The sequence below is a fragment of the Nycticebus coucang genome, chromosome 6 (genome assembly GCF_027406575.1).
Source record: "Nycticebus coucang isolate mNycCou1 chromosome 6, mNycCou1.pri, whole genome shotgun sequence".
In the NCBI taxonomy this organism is placed as follows: Eukaryota; Metazoa; Chordata; class Mammalia; order Primates; family Lorisidae; genus Nycticebus; species Nycticebus coucang.
Genome location: NC_069785.1, coordinates 20,489,887 through 20,513,474, shown reverse-complemented (window position 1 = coordinate 20,513,474; position 23,588 = coordinate 20,489,887). Strand labels below are relative to the sequence as shown.

General features: G+C 40.9%; 1 protein-coding gene across 1 annotated transcript; it reads right to left on the bottom strand.

Annotated features, from left to right (window-relative positions):
- Positions 1 to 8: 8 nt before the first annotated feature.
- LOC128588603 (poly(A) polymerase alpha-like) lies at positions 9 to 20,966 on the bottom strand (the record flags this gene model as incomplete). The annotated part of the gene is made up of 5 exons (XM_053595508.1): positions 20,803 to 20,966; positions 19,381 to 19,570; positions 15,938 to 16,086; positions 8,303 to 8,878; positions 9 to 1,650 (listed from the first exon to the last, which is right to left on the bottom strand). Coding segments are annotated over exons 1-5 (2,721 nt in total), but the record flags the coding sequence as incomplete, so codon positions are not given.
- Between the last annotated feature and the right edge of the window lie 2,622 nt (positions 20,967 to 23,588).

The window sequence follows — 23,588 nt, the reverse complement described above, 5'->3', positions numbered from 1 at the left end:
TTTGTTTTTGTTTTTACCGATTCAATCTGTTTTATTGAATTCTTGATAACAGGAATAGGATTTGCAGGGAGAGCAGGGATATCAGAAAGGTCTGTACTGGATGTTTTCTGAGAGGCCAACAGAGAAGCCGCTGTCTGAATAGTTTCTGATTGAGTTGTATTTGTCTCTGTATCAAGTTGTTCCTTTGTTTCTGTTTTATCATGTCCACTCAAAGCAAAACAGTTAGCATCTTCGCTTGTTTCATCCTCTTCTGTTTTGGTTTTCTTGGGACTCTCTTCTTTATGAGGTGAAGATGTCCTCTTGACTCCCACTATAGGATTAGGTACTTTTGTTGCTGCATTTCCTGAAGGTCTAGGTGGTGGTGGATTTACCAGACGTGTTGAACAAACAACTCTGGAGACCGTAGGCTTTGGTGGTGGAGAAATGGCTGGTTGTGTGGCAGTTTGAGGAATGCTTTCACTCGATGTACCCCCTGAGCTTTCACTGGAATTTACTTGTGGCACAGAAACTTCATTAGTCTGTGTATTGGTCACAGATGCTGCTGTTACAGCTGGAGCAGGACTGTTTCTGCCCTGAGAGCTGCCAGAACTATTCAATGGACTGGTCTTCATAGCACTAGTAGGTGAAGGCACAGACATGCTGTTATCACTGTCCATAGACAAGTCAAGGCTGCTGTCATTCAGAGCTGTCAATCTGACACCTTCTGTTGAATGCTTTTTTTTTTTCTGAAGCACATGATTAGGTAGTAGTTGATGGAGTTGCTTTCTTTTTACGTGCATTGCAGCAATTTTCATATCCACCTCAAACATCTTGCTGTTTATTGCTTGCCTATAAACTGTGTCTGTGAAAGACTGAATATCATAGGTGAGATCAACACTCAGGTTTTCAGAGTTTTCTGTTTTTTTAAACACTAACCCAATCACCCACATTGTGCGAAATTCTTCCTTGTCAGGATTTTCTTTAGGTGCCGGAAATGACTGGGGATTGACATGAGCCAGTGTAATAAATTCATCTTTTTCCAAGCTTCCAACTAGGATTCGAATTTTTGATTCCACCAAGCCCACCCATTCTAGGCGTTGTTTTTCTGTTGGTGCACTTGCTAGAAGTACAATATAATGCTTGTACTTTTGAAAGAAGTTTGGAGCTTCAAAAAGTTTGGACCACTCTGCCTTACTCAGCAAAATTTCATCTGTGATAGCAAGACCTTGTTTAAACTCCTCAACCATGACCATCCGTGTTGAAACGGACACATTGTACGTGGAGTTCTGTTGTGGGTATGCTGGTGTAATTATAGGCATAAGATGGTACCTATCACTGGGGTTTACCCTTGGGTCCCATACAGGCAAATTAAGATTGCATTCTTCAGGCTGTTTCAATAGCACTGGATTTGGCCATTCCCATTTAGAAAATACCAAGAAAAATTTATGTACAAGAGTTGATGCTATTGCATTTGGATAAAGCTGGCAAGTTCTTGCTACTAGCATAGCCCAGGAAACACCACCGAGGAAACCTAATATATTGGAATAGATGTTGTGGTGTTTAGCCCATAGTTTGATAGCTCTCAGAGTTAACCTGAAGTTGTCAATGTTTGGTACTAGATGTAAAATTTCATCGGTTACCCTGCAACCGTTAAGACTTCTTATGCATCGGGGAGGCGGAGCAAGATGGCAGCAGAATAACAGCTTCCTTGCATCTGGGCACCGTGAGTCTGGGGAGATAGGACTCCAGGCATCTCTGGCTGGTGGGAACTGCCTATCATCACTCCTATGAAGATACAGGGAGTCAGCGAGAGACTTCTGGACCCCAAGAGGAGGACTAAAACAGTGGAAAACCGGCAAGTGGTCGCGTGTGTTCAATCCGTCTAAACCCGCCCACAACTGTAAGTTCAGTAGCAGCGAGACTGCAAACCAGAAAGGCCTTACCTGTGAACTGTTTTGATGTCCTTGGACTTGGCACTGAGTTGAACTGCCTTGGGGAAGGCCTGAGCGGGAGTGCGGAGAACTTTGGCCGTTGTCTAGGGCCCCAGTCTGAGCCGCTGAGCCAGACGGAGCTAATAGTGCTTGGCGGTGGGTCACACGGATCCATTGTCAGTGATCTGCCCCGGCAAGCTCTGCCCTCAGGGTCGCAGAGCTAGAAACGGGTGGGAGCTGGTAACCCAGCAACCAAGTAGCCTAAGGGTGGGGTTTGAGCTGCCTTGCAGCCCTAACCCTCAGGGGCAGAGTGAGACCGGTTTTGGCACACTGAGTAAGTGGATAGCCACTTCAGCAGCGATTCCAGTGAGAAAGCTGGGAAAGCTTCTGCTCAGCAAGTTTACAAGTTCAAAGTGCCTTTTAAGTAGGCTGAAGAGAGATTTAGGGTGTCTACCTGCTGGGGTTTGAGAAATCAGCAGCCTCCAGTCGTATCAGAACTGTGACTAACATCTCATACCCCAGAAGACCACGTGTTGCCCAGACAATATTCAATAACATATACAAACTGCTTTGTTTTTGGTTGTGTATTTTTTTCTTCTTTTTTTTTTGGTTTGGTTGTTTTTTTTGTTTGTTTATTTTGACGTTGCTGATGTTCTTTTGTTTTTTTAATTTCAATCTTTTCCACACAGATCCCTTTTTCTTTCTCAATTTTCCTAGTTTAATTATAATTTCCCATTGCTGCCTTTTTTAATAACTTCAACTTCATTTTTGCTAGTGTTTCTACTGATATAATTTGGTTTTTCACCCAATTTTATCCCCGTAAAGTTTTCTGTTTGCTTCTTTTGGTTTGATTTATAGCATTTTTGTCTTTCCTCTCTACTTGGTGGAGGTGGGGTACTGTGTCTGATCAGGTTAGCAAAGAGCTGCTGACCTCAAGGGAACCACGCAACTGGGCACCCCCAGAAGGTGGGGTTTTTTAAGGTTGTGTCAAAGTACCCTACTGTACACCTATATTGCCCTGTCTCCCTCTTTCTGTGCCTCTCTTCTTTTTGTCAATATTCCTTATACCCAACCCTCTCCTTTCTCTATCTTTCTTTTTTTCTTATCACTCGGTCCTCCTTTCTTTCATCCCCTTTTTTTGCTCTTCAACCTTCTCACCCTTCTGGTCCTGTAACCCTTAGTCCACAGGCACAAGAACTTAAAGAGCAAGAGGAAGTGAAAGGAAAATTAGGGCAAGGAAACAGATAAAAGAAATCACTCATGAGGAAGAATCAGCAGAAAACTCCAGGCAACATGAAGAACCAGTCTAGAACAACCCCACCAAGGGACCATGAGGTAGCTACTGCAGATGATTCCACCAGTATAGAAATGTTAGGAATGACAGTAAGGGAATTTAGAATACACATGTTGAAAACAATGAAAGAAATGATGGAAACAATGAAGGAAATTGCTAATAAAGTGGAAAATAACCAAAAGGAAATCCAAAAACAGAACCAAATAAGAGATGAACGATATGAAGAATATAAAAAGGATATAGCAGACCTGAAGGAACTGAAACAGTCAATTAGGGAACTTAAAGATACAATGGAAAGTATCAGCAACAGGTTAGACCATGCAGAAGAAAGAATTTCAGAGGTAGAAGACAAAGTTCTTGAGATAACTCAGACAGTAAAAGAGGCAGAAAAGAAGAGAGAGAAAGCAGAACGTTCACTGTCAGAATTATGGGACTTTATGAAGCGTTCCAACATACGAGTTATAGGAATTCCAGAAGGGGAAGAAGAATGCCCCAGAGGAATGGAAGCCATACTAGAGAATATTACAAAAGAAAATTTCCCAAACATCACCAAAGAGTCTGACACACTGCTTTCAGAGGGATATCGGACCCCAGGTCGCCTCAACTCTAACCGAGCTTCTCCAAGACACATTGTGATGAACCTGTCCAAAGTCAAGACAAAAGAAAAGATTCTGCAAGCTGCCAGGAGTAAGCGCCAGTTCACCTACAGGGGCAAATCCATCAGAGTGACCACAGACTTCTCTAATGAAACTTTCCAAGCAAGAAGACAATGGTCATCTACCTTTAACCTACTTAAACAGAACAATTTTCAGCCCAGAATTCTGTACCCTGCTAAGCTAAGCTTCAGAATTGACGGAGAAATCAAATCATTTACGGATATACAAACATTGAGAAAATTCGCCACAACAAGACCAGCTCTACAGGAAATACTTCAACCCGTTCTGCACACTGACCACCACAATGGATCAGCAGCAAAGTAAGAACTCAGAAATCAAAGGACAAAACCTAACCTCCACACTGATGCAAAAGATAAAACTAAGCAATGGACTCTCACCAAATAAGATGAATAGAATACTACCACACTTATCAATTATCTCAATAAATGTTAATGCCTTGAATTCCCCACTGAAGAGACATAGATTGGCTGACTGGATTAAAAAACACAAGCCATCCATTTGCTGTCTGCAAGAAACACACCTGGCCTCAAAAGACAAATTAAAGCTCCGAGTCAAGGGTTGGAAGACAATTTTTCAGGCAAACGGAATTCAGAAGAAAAGAGGAGTTGCAATCTTATTTTCAGATACATGTGGATTTAAAGCAACTAAAGTCAAAAAAGACAAAGATGGTCACTTTATATTGGTCAAGGGAAAACTACAACAAGAAGACATTTCCATTCTAAATATTTATGCACCCAATTTAAATGCTCCCAGATTCTTGAAGCAGACCTTACTCAGTCTGAGCAATATGATATCTGATAATACCATCATAACAGGGGACTTTAACACACCTCTTACAGAGCTAGACAGATCCTCTAAACAGAAATTAAACAAAGATGTCAGAGATTTAAATGAGACCCTAGAACAACTATGCTTGATAGATGCATATAGAACACTCCACCCCAAAGATAAAGAATATACATTCTTCTCATCACCCCATGGAACATTCTCCAAAATTGATCATATCCTGGGACACAAAACAAATATCAACAGAATCAAAAGAATTGAAATTTTACCTTGTATCTTTTCAGACCATAAGGCACTAAAGGTGGAACTCACTATAACAAAAATGCTCAAGCCCACCCAAAGGCATGGAAATTAAACAATCTTCTGTTGAATAACAGATGGGTGAAGGAAGAAATAAAACAGGAAATCATTAACTTCCTTGAGCATAACAACAATGAAGACACAAGCTACCAAACCTGTGGGATACTGCAAAAGCAGTTTTGAGAGGAAAATTCATCGCTTTAGATGCCTACATTCGAAAAACAGAAAGAGAGCACATCAACAATCTCACAAGAGATCTTATGGAATTGGAAAAAGAAGAACAATCTAAGCCTAAACTCAGTAGAAGAAAAGAAATATCCAAAATCAAATCAGAGATCAATGAAATTGAAAACAAAAGAATCATTCAGAAAATTAATGAAACAAGGAGTTGGTTTTTTGAAAAAATAAATAAAATAGATAAACCATTAGCCAGACTAACTAGAAATAGAAAAGTAAAATCTCTAATAACCTCAATCAGAAACGATAAAGGGGAAATAACAACTGATCCCACAGAGATACAAGAGATCATCTCTGAATACTACCAGAAACTCTATGCCCAGAAATTTGACAATGTGAAGGAAATGGATCAATATTTGGAATCACACCCTCTCCCTAGACTCAGCCAGGAAGAAATAGAGCTCCTGAACAGACCAATTTCAAGCACTGAGATCAAAGAAACAATAAAAAATCTTCCAACTAAAAAATGCCCTGGTCCAGATGGCTTCACTCCAGAATTCTATCAAACCTTCAAGGAAGAGCTTATTCCTGTACTGCAGAAATTATTCCAAAAAACTGAGGAAGAAGGAATCTTCCCCAACACATTCTATGAAGCAAACATCACCCTGATACCAAAACCAGGAAAAGACCCAAACAAAAAGGAGAATTTCAGACCAATCTCACTCATGAACATAGACGCAAAAATTCTCAACAAAATCCTAGCCAATAGATTACAGCTTATCATCAAAAAAGTCATTCATCATGATCAAGTAGGCTTCATCCCAGGGATGCAAGGCTGGTTTAACATACGCAAGTCTATAAACGTTATCCACCATATTAACAGAGGCAAAAATAAAGATCACATGATCCTCTCAATAGATGCAGAAAAAGCATTTGATAAAATCCAGCATCCTTTTCTAATTAGAACACTGAAGAGTATAGGCGTAGGTGGCACATTTCTAAAACTGATTGAAGCTATCTATGACAAACCCACAGCCAATATTTTACTGAATGGAGTAAAACTGAAAGCTTTTCCTCTTAGAACCGGAACCAGACAAGGTTGTCCTCTGTCACCTTTACTATTCAACGTAGTGCTGGAAGTTCTAGCCAATACAATTAGGCAAGACAAGGAAATAAAGGGAATCCAAATGGGAGCAGAGGAGGTCAAACTCTCCCTCTTTGCTGACGACATGATCTTATACTTAGAGAACCCCAAAGACTCAACCACAAGACTCCTAGAAGTCATCAAAAAATACAGTAATGTTTCAGGATATAAAATCAATGTCCACAAGTCAGTAGCCTTTGTATACACCAATAACAGTCAAGATGAGAAGCTAATTAAGGACACAACTCCCTTCACCATAGTTTCAAAGAAAATGAAATACCTAGGAATATACCTAACGAAGGAGGTGAAGGACCTCTATAAAGAAAACTATGAAATCCTCAGAAAGGAAATAGCAGAGGATATTAACAAATGGAAGAACATACCATGCTCATGGATGGGAAGAATCAACATTGTTAAAATGTCTATACTTCCCAAAGCTATCTACCTATTCAATGCCATTCCTATCAAAGTACCTACATCGTACTTTCAAGATTTGGAAAAAATGATTCTGCGTTTTGTATGGAACCGGAAAAAACCCCGTATAGCTAAGGCAGTTCTTAGTAACAAAAATAAAGCTGGGGGCGTCAGCATACAAGATTTTAGTCTGTACTACAAAGCCATAGTGCTCAAGACAGCATGGTACTGGCACAAAAACAGAGACATAGACACTTGGTATCGAATTGAACACCAAGAAATGAAACTAACATCTTACAACCACCTAATCTTTGATAAACCAAACAAGAACTTACCTTGGGGGAAAGACTCCCTATTCAATAAATGGTGTTGGGAGAACTGGATGTCTACATGTAAAAGACTGAAACTGGACCCACACCTTTCCCCACTCACAAAAATTGATTCAAGATGGATAAAGGACTTAAATTTAAGGCATGAAACAATAAAAATCCTCAAAGAAAGCATAGGAAAAACACTGGAAGATATTGGCCTGGGGGAAGACTTCATGAAGAAGACTGCCATGGCAATTGCAACAACATCAAAAATAAACAAATGGGACTTCATTAAACTGAAAAGCTTCTGTACAGCTAAGGACACAATAACCAAAGCAAAGAGACAACCTACACAATGGGAAAGGATATTTGCATATTTTCAATCAGACAAAAGCTTGATAACCAGGATCTATAGAGAACTCTAATTAATCCACATGAAAAAAGCCAACAATCCCTTATATCAATGGGCAAGAGACATGAATAGAACTTTCTCTAAAGATGACAGACGAATGGCTAACAAACATATGAAAAAATGTTCATCATCTCTATATATTAGAGAAATGCAAATCAAAACAACCCTGAGATATCATCTAACCCCAGTGAGAATGGCCCACATCACAAAATCTCAAAACTGCAGATGCTGGCGTGGATGTGGAGAGAAGGGAACACTTTTACACTGCTGGTGGGACTGCAAACTAGTACAACCTTTCTGGAAGGAAGTATGGAGAAACCTCAAAGCACTCAACCTAGACCTCCCATTCGATCCTGCAATCCCATTACTGGGCATCTACCCAGAAGGAAAAAAATCCTTTTATCATAAGGACACTTGTACTAGACTGTTTATGGCAGCTCAATTTACCATTGCCAAAATGTGGAAACAGCCTAAATGCCCACCAACCCAGGAATGGATTAACAAGCTGTGGTATATGTATACCATGGAATACTATTCAGCTATTAAAAAAAATGGAGACTTTACATCCTTCGTATTAACCTGGATGGAAGTGGAAGACATTATTCTTAGTAAAGCATCACAAGAATGGAGAAGCATGAATCCTATGTACTCAATCTTGATATGAGGACAATTAATGACAATTAAGTTTATGGGGGGGAAGCAGAAAGAGGGATGGAGGGAGGAGGGTGGGGCCTTAGTGTGTGTCACACTTTATGGGGGCAAGACATGATTGCAAGAGGGACTTTACCTAACAATTGCAATCAGTGTAACCTGGCTTATTGTACCCTCAATGAATCCCCAACAATAAAAAAAAAAAAAAAGACTTCTTATGCATCTTATATCTAAATTTTTAAGTAGACTATCATCTCGTAGATCCAAATCTTCTGGAATAGTCTGCAATGCTAATCTTGCAAACAAAATATCAATCTCTATCCCATCAAAACAGAGTTTAATAACTGGTACAAATGCCTCTTCCACAGCTCTTAAATCTTTTACTTCTTCCTGTAATTTCAACTTATCATAGAATGAGGTGAAAAAGTCACTTCGATCAACATGTCTTGGTGCAACACACAATGCATCAATATCAGCACCTTTTGTATGTACCCCTAACCTGTAAGATCCAAAAGTAAAAATTTTTCCTCCAACATTTTCAATTACAGACTGTGGAAGATTCTTGCTTTCACTGATTTCTCGAATCCACTCTTTTACCAGGTTATTTAATTTTCCCAAAATTAAAATCCTGCGCTGCAGTTCCTCTTCTTCTTCAAAAACCCCAAAAGGCTTCAGAGTCTCACTAAGTTTCTGTGTAAGTATGCAGTCAGTCTCCTTGGGGGCTGCTAAGCTGATAGGAGAAGTAATGCCATAGTGCTTCTGTGGCAGCTGTGTTTGTTGTGATCCCTGTGTTGTAACTGGACTGGGGGAGTGATTTTCCACTTTCGCCCAGCTATTTTTTTAAAGTCGGGGTCTTGCTCTTGCTCTGGCTGAGCTCGAACCTGTGAGCTCAGGCAATCCACCCACCTCGGCCTTCCAAGTGCTGGAATTATAGGCGTGAGCCACCTCGCCGAGCTTTAACTCACTTTAAAAATTCAGTTATGGGGCCAAGCATGGTGGTTTATCCCTATAATCTCAGCAATTTGAGAAGCCAAGGCAAGAGGATAGCTTGAAGCCAGGAGTTCAAGACCAGCTTGGAAATTATAGTGAGATCCTGTGTCTGCAAAAAATTTTAAAAATAAAATAAAAATTTTGTTATGGTAAAGTATCAAAAGAATGGAAAAGTGAATATTCGATGTACTCAATACTAATATGAAGGCTGTATACAATCTAATACATGCCCATAAGGAGAAAAACTCAATTCACTTCAAGTTGGGGAGAGGGGAAATAAGAGAGGGGAGGAGGGAGGTTTAGGGTACTCCCATTTAATGGCACAATGTAGGGGTGTATGATACACCTTCTGGGTGTGGGACGCAACTACAAGAGAGACTCTACCTAACAAATTCAAATATTGTGGCCTGGTTGTTTGACCCTCACATTAAACTAGCATAAAAAAACAAAATTAGTTATGGAAATTTCCCTTTTCAGTTAACATCTTTATGATTAAAAGGGCTAATTTAAAAAATATGTTTATGCCTCTTGCAGTACACGAGTCTCTGGATTTTTCTAAAAGTCCACGTGCGGTAGAAGATACATGCAAGGGGTGTTGGCCAGATACGGTGTGAATGGAAAGCCTGTGGCCCATGTAGTTTACGGTCAGCTTTTATTGTCTAGCCAGTTTCACTTTTCAGTTTGCATGTTTTCTGTGTTTCTTTGTCAATGTCTGTTGGATTGGACTCCTTGGGCAAACAGTTCCCAACCGTTTTAGCTTATCATTTGTTCACAATGGCATTTTAGGGGAAGAAATTGAAATTTAAGTAATTAGAAAATATATATATATATATTATTTTATTTTTTTGAGACAGAGTCTCACTTTGTCGTCCTTGGTAGAGTGCTGTGGCGTCACAGCTCACAGCAACCTCCAACTCTCGGGCTTAGGTGATTCTCTTGCCTCAGCCTCCCAAGTAGCTGGGACTATAGGCACCCACCACAACGCCCAGCTATTTTTTGTTGCAGTTGTCATTGTTGTTTAGCTGGCCTGGGCTGGGTTCGAACCTACCAGCCTCAGTGTATGTGACCGGTGCAGTAACCACTGTTCTATGGGCACTGAGCCTAGAAGATAAATTTTAACTTAAGTTGCTACTAGATAATTAGGGGGCTAAAAATTAGGAGTTCCCGCTGGCCATCATTTAAAAGTTTGATTCTTAGTCTGAATTCTAATAGTTTAATTAGTAAAACAAAGCCTCCTCTGTTGGAGGAAAATGTGTTGATATGGAAGATTAATCTAAGAAATGGTATAATGGAATTGATTAAAAGGCATACCCCCTCCCAACAAAATGTATTTATTTTAGAAAGAGATATCTTCCATATGTACTAAATGTATACTATGTTAACTACTGGAAATTCAGGATGATTTAGTAATAACTGCTTCTGTGTTAATAAAAGATGAACATTTCCACTCTCCCTTCCTCCTTAGGAAAAAAGAAAATGTTAGTGGGACATCTGGCTACCCAGAATAATAACTACCTTCCCCAAATTCCCTTTCAGCTGGTTCACCACGTGACCTAGTTCTGGCCAATGTGATGGGAGCAGAAGTGATGTACATAAATTCAGGGTCTGTAACTTTAACAGAAGGAACGTGATTTATTCTTCCCTCTTCTTCCTCCTCCTTGTTGACTGGAATGTTAGTGGGATGCTAGCAGCCAGAACAGCCATTTTGAATAAAATGGAAGCTGCATGTTGAAGGTGGTAGAGCAAAAAGCTGAAAGAATCTGAGACTGTTAACAACTATATAAATACATGTGCACACCTTTTCAGCCACCAACCCTCACAAGAGAGGAGTAAAGCTCTGTTTTGTTCAAGCTATTTTATTTGGGTTTCTGTTACAGCCACCATCGTATATGCTACCTAATACCATGGGTTCAAATCTCTGGCTCGGTCATCACCTAACGAGTTACTTAACTTCTCTGAGCTCCAGTATGTTCGCCCACAAAATTTAGCCTATCCCATAAGGTCACTGGAAAATTTTAATGAAATAATATATTTACATGCCCTCAGCCCAATGGGTGCTCAATAAATTGTAGCTGTTATGATGACTACTGCCATGTATTTATACAAAAATCAGCTATCTCAAAAATAAATCCAACCAGTCAGAATTCCTTAGAAGTTGTTTTAAAAAAAACTTTTTACTGCACTTTAATATAGTAGTTGAGGATTAGTATATTAATCTGAACAACGCTGACATAGAATAAATATCTTCATTTCACAGTCAAGAAGCCTGGAAAAGTATAGAAATTAGCTTGGAGCAATACAGCAAGTAAGTGGCAAAACTTGAATTAATTTTACAGCCTTCACCTCCTTGAGGGTCAATCAATTGAGGAGCAAGCAGTGGGACAGAGTGTGTGTGTGTGTGTGTGTGCACGCGTGTGCACATCAGACAGAGGGGAAGACTGTCTAGGAATCTCCCTGTGTCTTTTCAGCCCCAACCCTTCCATGTTCCTAAAAGACCCAAAGATCAGCACCATGGGAAAGAGTCTGCTCTCTCCTTTACCAAGAAGCTGTTTCATCAGTCTTCCTTAAGGTATCTTTCCAGCATTTTGCCAGTCTCCTCTCTAATTGAGAAGATACCAGCGTTGTCCTTCAAGGGACATCAAGGCACACAGGGCTTAGGCTACCCTGAATCACTGTCCTAACATCCTCCCCCAAATTCCTCTGTCTTGTCAAAGTTTCGCCCTTTTCCATTTCTCTACACAGCTCAAGTCTTACCAGAGAGCGCTACCTTGAGAACACTGCAGAGCTCTCTTTTTTAAAACATTACTCTAATTTAGGCAATAAACTGCGGTAAGAAATGTGAAACATGGGCCGGGCACGGTCGCTCGCGCCTATGATCCTAGCATTTTGCAAGGCCAGGACAGGCAGATTGCTTGAGCTCAGGAGTTGGACACCAGCCTGAACAAGAACAAGACACCATCCATCTCTAAAAAGAGCCAGGCATCATGCTGGGGGCTGTAGTCCCAGCTACTCCGGCAGTGAGGCAAGAGGATCACCTGAACCCAGGAGTTTGAGTTGCTGTGAGCTATGATGGCCAAAGCACTCTACCCAGGGTGACAATGTGAAACTGTGTCTCAAAAACTAAAAAGAAAAAGAAAAAAAGAAATGTGAACACTCAGTATGTAAAAATCCATGAATGGTTGCAGGGACAGAAGGAAGGAAGGGAATTTACTTGACTCAATGCTACAAGTGCCTTAAAATTAACCATCTCATCTGGTAGAATCAAGAAAATGTTCCATTATGGGGAGAAAAGCAAGAAAAGGAGCAGTTATGTTGTTAAAAGATAAATCTGGGTTTCAAAAGGAAATTTTGTTATAAAACAGAAGGCATAAGGCATTCTCACTGCAAACCATATTCCAATTTCACAAAAAAAATAAAGGAAGAAGTAAAATGTGCCTTTTTTTATTCCGTAGCTTTATTCCCGAGAAGTAGCTGTGCCACACATTATTTTATAGATCCTCTAGAAATTGTCTTGCATGCACAAGATTAATTCCACGTACATCAATACCTGTGCCCATAAAATTATATATTTTTCTTCTTGTATTATCTCAAACTGACAATGAAATAACTACATTTAAAATCCCGATTCTTGTACAGGCGAAACTCACTAAAGGCAGAATACAAATGTCTACATACAATAACTAAGAAAATGCCATGAAGGCTACGTTGAACAGTTTGATGAGAATATTTCAGATTGTATATGAAACCAGCACACTGTACCCCTTGATTGCACTAATGTACACAGCTATGATTTAACAATAAAAAATAAATAAATAAATAAAAATTAAAAAAAGAAAAATGTCCTAAAACTGAAAAAAAATAAATAAATAAATAAATAAAATCCCGATTCTTAAAGCAAAACTCCCTACTAACAAGAAGTAAAAACCTCTCACACAACAATCTCAAGACTTCACAAGAATCAGCAAAAGTCCAGGTAGTCTGCGAAACAGAAATAATCAAATGCCTTGAAATATTTAATTTCCTATTCCAGGAATGTGAAACAGGTGTAATTAAAATAACACTTTTTTAATTAAGTGACCTCTCTTGACCAACCATCTGTGAATAATTCAGATTCCCCCCTTATTATTACTATAAAATTAAAACGAGGTCATATAAACAGGAAGATCCTCTTTAACTATCTTTAAGCACCAGCAATATATATTTTCCACCAGTTAAAATCCTTAATGATACAAAAAATCTGTCAAGCATAACTCCCCCAATTCATTTGCCTGAAACCATCAATATTTTATCATGCACTTGCAGTTGGCTTTAATTTAACAGTCCAGGTTACTAATCAAACAAAACACCCAAGTCATTAAAAGTTAGCGTGCCATTTAGAAAGTGCATTTCACGTTTATTAAAATATCTTTCATGCAGCCATTAGAAACCTAAAGTTTTAATTACAATCAGATATTTGGTTCTACTCTAGTTATGCATTTGGCACTCTCTTGCAACTGCCCTGATTAATCTTCCAGACCAAGTTCATCCATTACCTCCTGAAATTATTTTCCTCTCAACTTCTTCAGTATTCATCTTTCTACTCCACCCACCACAAATAAGTAAAATGCATTTTAAAGGTGTGCAAAATAACTACCCCAAAGATAACTCATTTAAAAGATTTCATTTCAAATGTAATTTACCCTTCATAAAATTCCAAAGCGACATCATTCAAAAAGACAAATTGAAATTGAAAATTAGCTCTTCGTGTCTTTATTGTCAATTCTCATTATTTATATTTCTTTCTAGTGATGAGGAAAACTCAAGGAGCGTTTTCTTACAATTTTCTAACTGGGAGATTCAAGTAAGTGTTCTTTTCTTTAGCTTTCCAAACCTCTCTTCTCCTGTTACAGTCCTGGCTTACCCTAAAGTTCCATGAAGGGGATGACTAATGTGTAAAACATCAAATTTCACGTTAATTCTAGATCCTCTGAAACACAACATTTAGAGCCTCCATCATCAGATTTACCACACACAGTATTATTAAATTATTTTGGGCTTAGGGGTGACAATAGATATAAAATCACTTTTATTTTCAAACTCATTGAATCTTAGCTCCTTTATATCTTCTTAAAATTTTTTTTGAAAACTGAAAATTTCCATTTTAAGCTTATATCTCTTTATCTATAGCTTATTATTATAAGTAGTTCAAAGAAAACAACTGGCACTTTCAACATTCTGCCAGGAAATCTCTCTAGCCAAATCCACCAGTTTTCTTTGTTTTTTTCTTTTTTTATATAGTTTTGCAAATAACCGTGTTGTCAAAATTTTCTCCATTCTATAACAAGGATCATCTTTTTTCCTAGCCTCCAAATTCAGTTTTCCCCACATCCTTCCAGACTTTATCAGTCATCTCTTCAATGGCCTTTCTGCTTCTATTTTTTCCTCAATCCCTCCCAGCTTTTGGCAACTGTCCGGTTCTAAAGCCAATGGTACATGTTTTAAGGTTTTATTAGAGGAGTGCCCCACTTCAGGCACCAAATTCCATTCCAGTTATCTATTGCTTCTTACCAAACAGCTTAAAACAACAATCATCATAGCTCATGATTCTATGGGTCAGGAATTCAATCAAAAACTCAAATGGGCAGTTCCTTTGGTCTATATGACACCAGCTGCAATCAGTGAGGTCATTTGCTGGTCTTCAGCTTATGGATGGGCTGGGTGGAGAGTCCAAGATGGCTTCACTCCTACGTCCATCACCTTGGTGGTGATGGCTAAATGGCTGGCTCAGCTGGGACAGTCTCATACTGACTCCAGCATGGTGGTCTCAGGGTACATGGACTTCTCACGTGGTGGCTCAAGATCCCCAGAGAAAAGTTTCCAAGAAAGGAGAAGGAGAAGCTGCCAGTCTGTTACGGCCTGGTTTCAGACACGGGCGCCCTGTCACTTCTACCACATTCTATTAGCCAAGCAATTATAAAGCCAAAGCTGAAGGACCAGAGATATATATTTTTTTCTTGTTGATAGGAACAGTCAAAAACTGTTGCAGCCATCTTTACTATATCACAAATTCTATAAGCTAGAAATTCTCGTTCTTATTCTGCAAATAAGGAAACAAAGATGTGGCTCAACGGAGTAGGGCGCCGGCCCCATATGCCAGAGGTGGTGGTTCAAACCCAGCCCCAGCCAAAAACTGCAAAAAAAAAAAAAAAAGGTAAGTAACTTGCCTAAAGTCAGTTAGGTCAGAGCCAGAATTCTAACTTTATCATCCATATGTATGGGAAAGTAAGTAAATTACCTGACAATGCCCAAAAAGTGATTAAAATGGCATCATTTTCTAGAGAAACAAGAAACGTGCCTAGGTGACCCTGTTTTCTATCAGCTCAGGATACAAGCTTTCTCTGGTCCTTTCGTCCCTGCTCTCAGGTGGGTTTCTGCCAGTTGTATCTCATGAATGTTTATAAAAGAACAAATGATCACATCTCACAAAGGTCTCACAAAGGCAAGGTCCTATTCCATTCATAAAAGCACATCTGACAAATTCAGCCGGACAATATGATATCTCAGAGGTGGAGGAAATAATGCAGGAAACTGCTCTTCTGGACCCACATGGGAGAATTGTTTGGGGAAGATGAAGTGATAAGAACCTTGGGGAACAAAGGGACTTTGTCATCCTGGAGTGCTGACCATCAGGGAAGGGAAGGCTGGCCTCCCTGGTGGCAGGCCTTCTCGCTGTGCCGGCAGGAAGAGAACACAGCCATGGGGCCTCAGTCTATGGCCCTACAGGGAAAGATTATGCAGGAAGGGCAGGGATTTCCAAAATAAAATTCTGAACTAATTACCGGAAATTATTTGGGGAAGAAAAAAGAGATCAAAGAACAAAAAGTGATGTCACCACACAGAAAGTGCCTTAGGGATCTCAGGGCTAGAAAGGACATACACATCACAGATGGAGTCAAGACACCCACAATCAAGATCAAACACAAAAGTTGGCACAAACAGATAGGATCGTGTCAGAACGGCCATACTCAGAAAGCACAAGTGCTGCGAAGGACAATACAGAAAATTAAAAAGCGTTCTGTGACTCTGGAGCAAGAACAAGGAAGATATAGGTCTGTAGAGTAGAGATTATGGTATAATATTAACAGGCCACAGAGAAAGGAGAATTGCTCAACTCCTACTTTGCTTCTTTTAAGAGAATGGACACTTGACTGGAAAGAATAGTATTAAATACTGAAGACACAGAAGCCAAGGTGGGGCAAATGATGGTGACAAGAGCCCCTCACTAGTGCAATGGCTTCGCTACTTCTTAAGAATCCGGTATAATTTAATAGGTGAGCTACTAGAGCTCTAAATGCAAGATGCCCCCCAACCCTGTACAATTTAGGATGCAAAAATAAGTGCCAGCCAGCTCCCAGAATGGAAGTTTCAAGTGTCCACACATCCATAATGGCAGGAAGTCAGAAGTCCAAACAGCGCTGGGGGAAAGGGGAAAAAGAGGGACTGTTTGTTAACTGGGACAGGGTTGCTCTGACAGTAATGTTCTGGAATTATTATAGATAGTGGTGATGGTTTCACCACTTGGTGAACATACTAAAAACTACTGAACTGGGCGGCGCCTGTGGCTCAGTCAGTAAGGTGCCGGCCCCATATACCAAGGGTGGCGGGTTCAAACCCGGCCCCGGCCAAACTGCAACCAAAAAATAGCTGGGCGTTGTGGCGGGCACCTGTAGTCCCAGCTACTCGGGAGGCTGAGGCAAGAGAATCGCTTAAGCCCAGGAGTTGGAGGTTGCTGTGAGCTGTGTGAGGCCACGGCACTCTACCGAGGGCCATAAAGTGAGACTCTGTCTCTACAAAAAAAAAAAAAAAAAACTACTGAACGGTACATTGTAAAAAGTATAGATTTATGGTATATGAATTACATCTTAATTTTTAGGAAAGAATATATTATCACATTTTATCTAATCTCCTAGGTATTGATTTTTTTCCATGTCCACTCATCTAAAAAGCAGTAACCAGAGGATATATCCACCAGTTAAAGAACAAAACCAGCCAGGTGTGGTGGCTCACACCTGTAATCCTAGCACTCTGGGAGGCTGATGCAGGTGGATTGCCTGAGCTCACAGGTTTGAGACCAGCCTGAGCAAGAGCCAGACCTCATCTCTAAAAGAAATAGCGGGATGTTATGGCAGGCCCCTGTAGTCCCAGCTACTGGGGAGACTGAGGCAAGAGAATCACTTAAGCCCAAGAGTTTGAGGTGAGCTATGACGCTACGGCATTCTACCAAAGGTGACAAAGTGAGACTCTGTCTCAAAAAAAAAACAAATTCCACTGGAAAGTTCTTGTTCTTTGTGACTGATGGCAAAACATACAAACAAAAATGTTTTGGTTTTTAGTTTTATGGAAAAAAATAAAGGGCTATGGCTCGGCACCTGTGGCTTAAGCAGCTAAGGCGCCTGCCATATACACCTGATCTGGCGGGTTTGCATCCAGCCTGGGCCCGCCAAACAACAATGACAGCTGCAATCAAAAAATAGCCAGGCGTTGTGGCAGACGCCTGTAGTCCCAGCTACTTGGGAGGCTGAGGCAGGAGAATTGCTTGAGCCCAGGAGTTGGAGGTTGCTGTGAGCTATGATGTTACAGCACTCTACCCAGGGCAACAGCTTGAGGTTCTGTCTCAAAAATAAAATAAAATACCTGGCTTATTGTACCCTCAATGAATCCCCAACAATAAAAATAAATAAATAAAATAAAGAGCTATAACCAAAAAATGTTATAAAAGCAAATATAGGTTTATGTCACTTTAAAAATAAAGAAAGAACAAGAAAAACAGACGGAATCACAACTATGCCAATGTTACATGTTTTACAGTTTTACTAGACAAACACCTCACTTCTAGGCACCGAATTCTTTTTCAGTTATCTGTTGCTCCTTACTCAATAGCTTCAAACAACAATCATCCACATCTTCTGATTCTGTGGGTCTGGAATTAAATCAAGACTTGGTTGGGCAGTTCTTTTGGCCTATGTGACATCAGTGGCAATTAGTAAGGTCACTGGCTGGGATTCAGCGTGTGGAAGGGCCGGTTGGAGAGTCCAAGATGGCCTCCCTCCTATGCGTGTCACCTTGGTGGGGATGGCTAGAAGGCTGGGCTCAGCTGCAACTATCTCATACTGAGACTCCAGCATGGTGGTCTCAGGGTATGAAGACTTCCCATGTGGTGGCTCAAGACTCCTAAGGAAAGCTTTCACAAGAGAGCTGGGTGGGATAATAAATCAGCTGAAGTAGTGAGTCCAGTTCCCCAATACCTTGGTTCCTCTAGGTACCAAGTGCACGTGTAATTGCTGGAAGAGATATGACTAAGGGCAAGAACAGGAAAGGCCTAGAGACGTTTGTGGCCACAGGCTATATAAGTAGCTGGGGCCACTGGGCTCTTGATGAATCTGAGCGGAGATCTAGCATCCAGTGAGGGAGGGGGTTGTGGACAGGAGCCCCACTCTACTTCATGTGGATGAAAAAGGTATCTATAATACTGCACGCCACCCTGGTGCCACCACCTAAAAAGATCACAGGCCTACCAGAACCTGACAGTGTATGGAAGGTCTGACACCTTCCATTCAAAGGACAGATACAATTTAGCTTGGAAAAATGAAGACAAAAGAGAAATATGAAAATTGTCTTTTAATAAGTTGTCAGAATTTATTTTTGGACTCCAAAGAGAAGAGAATTTTCTTCAAGAATCTTATTAACAAGACCTCCAAAAAGAAAAACTTAAGGTTGCCAAACATTTGAGAACTACATTGAATTACCTCAGACAAAATAGCTAAGTTAGCCAAAAGTCACAATTAACTGATGTCACGGATAAATGTGAGGAAGCAAGAAAGGGGCTTTCGTTTTGTTTGTTTGTTTTTTTTTTGGGGGGGGGGCTTTCGTTTTAAAGTGGAAAAGAAACCTGTTAGGGAAAGAGAAAAGAGAAAAGACAATCGATAGAGACGTGCGTGGTGAATTCCCAAGACACGTCCCAGGGATGTTTGGTATTAAAATGTCCCCAAGTGATTCTTAGACAGCCAGCCTTCCACATGCTTACCACTCCACATTTGGAAAACTCTCTTCTGGGGAACTCCTTTGGCCACTCCTTTGGAACTCCTTTGGTCTGTCCTTAAAAATATCCAGCCATTCCCCAGATTGCCAAAAATGAAGTTCAAAGTTTTTAATTGGCTTCAGAACTCTACCTAATATAGCTCAGACCTACTTTTTTAAATGTTATCTCCCATTCCTCCCTGTCACTGCTCCTGGTCTCTAGTCAGACTCACAGACTATCACTCATCAAGCACACACCTCCATTCGGTCCTGTGTGCATCCGTTCACCCCACTCCTTCCACTTGGGACACCTCTCCTCTTTACAGCCTTCTGACCTTGAAGCAAAGGATCGAAAGCCAATTCAAAAGTTGTCCCATCATCGACACCCTCCTCTGAAGCCTCATCGTTTAGGGACTTCAACTCAGGTCTTAGTTCTTCATCCGTAAAACTATTGTAATAATATCACCCACTTCATAGGGTTTTGAGAGAATTAAGTGAATTTGCAAATACGAAGTACATATAACAGTGCCAAGAAAATGTGAGCTCTATACCTTATGATTAATCTTCTTATTAGTGTGATCCTTTCTACAAGAGGAAGTTAGTAAAACAAGCCATCGCTTCTATTGCCATCGCTTCTATTGCTGCAGGTGGTTTTTAAGCTGTAACTGGTAACACCCCTTCTAGATTCTTCTCCCTTGGCTAACTGCTGGTCTGGGTTGCTGACCCAGACCTAACCCTAACCCTAACCCTAACTGCTGGTCTGGGTTGCTGACCCAGTGGGTGACCTAGACCTTCAACCCTGAGGGTCTGAGCTCCTGGCTGCTGTGTCCTTAGAAGGCTGCAGCAGCTATAATTCCTTTTTCACACAATAGCACTAAGAGACAGCCCAGGGGATCTCCCAAGTCTTGAGCCTACTATTCCCTACCCCCATTATGGCATAGCAACCCCATGTCCTCCTGACCATCAGGTCACTTATTCCTTCCAATCTAACTCCTTTCTTAGCCTGCTAACAAATGTCATGCGAGGAGTAAAATGACAAGGTTCAATCATAGCTTTATGTTTACTAGGACTCTAAGAATCCTGCTGTACACCCTTGTGAGAACCAGCACCTCTACAACCCCAGGACCTAAAACTGAAGGACAAACAGCACAGATTCCCCCAAGAAGGTCAGTGGGATTGATGGTGATCAGTGATACTCCTTTTCCCACCCCTTGGAATCTACACAAAACCACATGATGGCCACTGACTCAGGAGAAATGGTAAACCTTGAAGGACAGTATTCCAACCTTGCAGACCATCATTTTCAAAGCGGCACTTTAGCCATACCTTCCTGAAGTTATTCCAACTTTTAAGCCAATTGCTTTAAGCCAGTAAGCAATTATGCAATGTAAGGAAAGATCAGCGACTTGTGATCACCTGTCCACTGTCGTACTTCTCTAACATAAAGTGAGTAGACATTGGTCTGGCTAATACATGGATTTCCACATTGGTAAATTAGTCTGTGAGACCTTGGATCGTGGTACTAGCTGAGAATCCAAAGCTAGGAAAGGCAAACCCATACCTAGAATACATGTTGATTCAGTCCAAAGACAAATTGTTGACTTTTCCAAGGTAGAAGGGATCAGACACAATCACCTTATAACTAAATATCTGCTTGGTCTCCTTGAGGTATGTTCACACCCAGTGCTCAGACTCAGTCTCTGAGTCAGGGAGGCAGTAGCCTGGCTAAAAGGAGACCCAACACATGGAGGACCCGTATCTCTGCCACCATGGCTCTGGGTGACTGGGGACAAAGGCTGGCTGTCATCTACTAGATAGGTCCTTCTGAAAAACTGGTCAACCATGTCTTATCTGCAGTAAATGTTCTCTAGTGGAGATGAATATGCAATAAAAACATGCTGACACTTTGCCCACTCCCACAAGTGCACCCACATGCCTCCTCTCAAGACCAGGGGAGGCATTTTGGCAAATATACTTGGGTGGGAAAAAAAAGTTATCCAAGGTAAAGATATGCCTGCATTCCAAGACTGTGAAGCACAGTTTGGCTATCAGTCAGGGGCCTAGGAAAATGAGATAAAAGCAAATTACTTCTGGTGGTTCTTACAAATTGGTAGAAAGAGAAAAGCATTAGCTAGGTCTACACCAAATGACAGGGGCTGTATTGATTTGTTTTAGTAAAGACTCTATCTGAGACAGAAGCTACAGACTCACAACCCGACTAAGATAATATTGGTAGTCATTCTTCAAGACCAACCCAAACTGGAATTGGGTTGATGAATTACATATAAAACATGACTATACATAGAATTATATAGAATAGTGAATTATATCAAACATGATACCAACCCTGGAGGCAATCATATCTGTCACCAATAGATGTAGTATTGCTTCTCATTTACTACCCTGGTAAGGGAAAGGAAATTCCAAGAGCTTCTACTCAGTCCCGCCTATTACAATGGCCAGGTGGAGATTCTGACAATAACAAGCATATTTATTCCAAAATTACATTCTGGAATTAGGAAAATAACCACAAGAAGTGTCCATGAATCAAGCGAACCATTGTGAGTTGAAATTGATTTAAGTTTCCTTTTATTACCTGACCACCATGAGCCTCTACTTTGACTGTGAAGTCACAGCAGCACTTTGCTTTCCCAGGAATTAGCATGAATTCAGAGCCAGGGCCTTGTGATACCTATGGATTTCCTGTTTCTCGGTGCACTGTGACTCTAGTCCGTGACCCCACTGGAGAAGGCTTGCGGGGAGAGTTATAGTATGTACTTGAGGCAACATTGGCCAGTCCTTCCTGAGGGGATTCCCCTACCCTTCAAACAAGGGATTCTGAGTCTTGGAGTTGGCTTAGGTCCAGAAAATGGATGAACCACCATGACTTTCCATTATGACAACTCAAATCTTAAGTGGTTGGCCACCAGATCTTGTATTTTGTTCTTTGAGTTTTTTCCCCTGCTAGATAGATGAAGCAACATTGTACTAGAATGCCCATATCCTTTTTTTTTTTTTTTAATAGTCTCACTCTTTTACCCTTGTTAGAATGCAGTGGTATCACCATAGTTCACTTAACCTCCAACTCCTGGGCTCAAGCAATCCTCCTTCCTCAGCCTCCTGAGTAGCTAGGACTACAGGTGTGCACCATACACTTGGGTAATTTGTATATATATATTTTTTTAGAGATGGGAGTTTCTTGAACTCCCAGCCTCAAGCAATCCTCCTGCCTCAGTCTCACAAAGTGCTAGGATTGTAGGCATAAGCCACCACACCCAGCCCATTTCCTTTTAGTTCCTAAAAGCACTATGATCAATTGACCTCTGGCAAGAATACTATAGACATCCTCCTACCCTTCACAGTGAAGCTGGTGGGGCTGAATTGGAGCAGCTGCACAGGAAGCAGCCTGCTGCCTCAGCCCACTGTTTGCAGCCGCACCATCAGAGGAGGAAAAAAAGCAAAAGGAATATCCCACCAAAACAAGGAAGAGGAACTCCTTCTTTCCTCACACTCTGCAACATCTCTCCAGCACCCTCTACCAATAAGGCCTGATTCTGCACCAGGTAGCAAAGGAGAAATGATCATATAGTCTAGCTTCAACATTACAAAGCAGAAAAGAAAAATGGAAAGGGAGGATTTGGAGCTGAGAAATAAGTTGACAACTGACAAATATGCTCACTTACCAAATTAGCAGCTTCACCTTTGCTAAAGTCAAGGTCCAAAGGAATTAGCATGAATTCAGAGCCAGCAAATTTGACACTGTGCCAAGGCAGTTCCGGCCTTCCCACCTCCTTCAATGTGGGCCATCCGCAAGCCATCTAGCAGAATATTGAGGCTATCTCCAGGAGCCCTTGCCAAGACATTAAATCCTGAATCACAAGAGAATATATTCATATTAATAAACTCTCTCCTTATCTAATACGGGCCAGCCCACCACTCTCCAAATCCATTCCCAGGCAAATATGTCAGTTTACATTAGCCAGATCCTGAGTGCTGCTACTTTTTCTTTCAGCAGGGCCAGCATTTCCCAGTTGGGACATGACAACATTTGACCCAAATTACTAATCTGATGGCCAGAAAGAGAAATGAGAGCAGATAATAAGGGGTGGCGCCTGTGGCTCAAGGTGTAGGGCGCTGGTCCCATATGCCAGAGGTGGCAGGTTCAAACCTAGCCCCAGCCAAAAAACCAAAAAAAAAAAAAAGAAAGAAAGAAAGAGCAGATAATGAGAATGGCAACTTAAGAATCTGCTTCAGTAACAGCCTCTGCATAGTCTTCAGACAAGGGCTAGATGCTACTATCCTCTAGCAAAAGGAAATGGTCCATTTCTGCAGGCCCAGAGAGTTCAGGGATATCTATCCTCTAGTGCATCCAACTGTCCCCATCCCAAGTCTCAAGGTGTCACACCTTCCATATCAGGACCTTGACGTTAGCAAAGGTGAAGCTGCTAATTTGGTCTTCTCCAAAG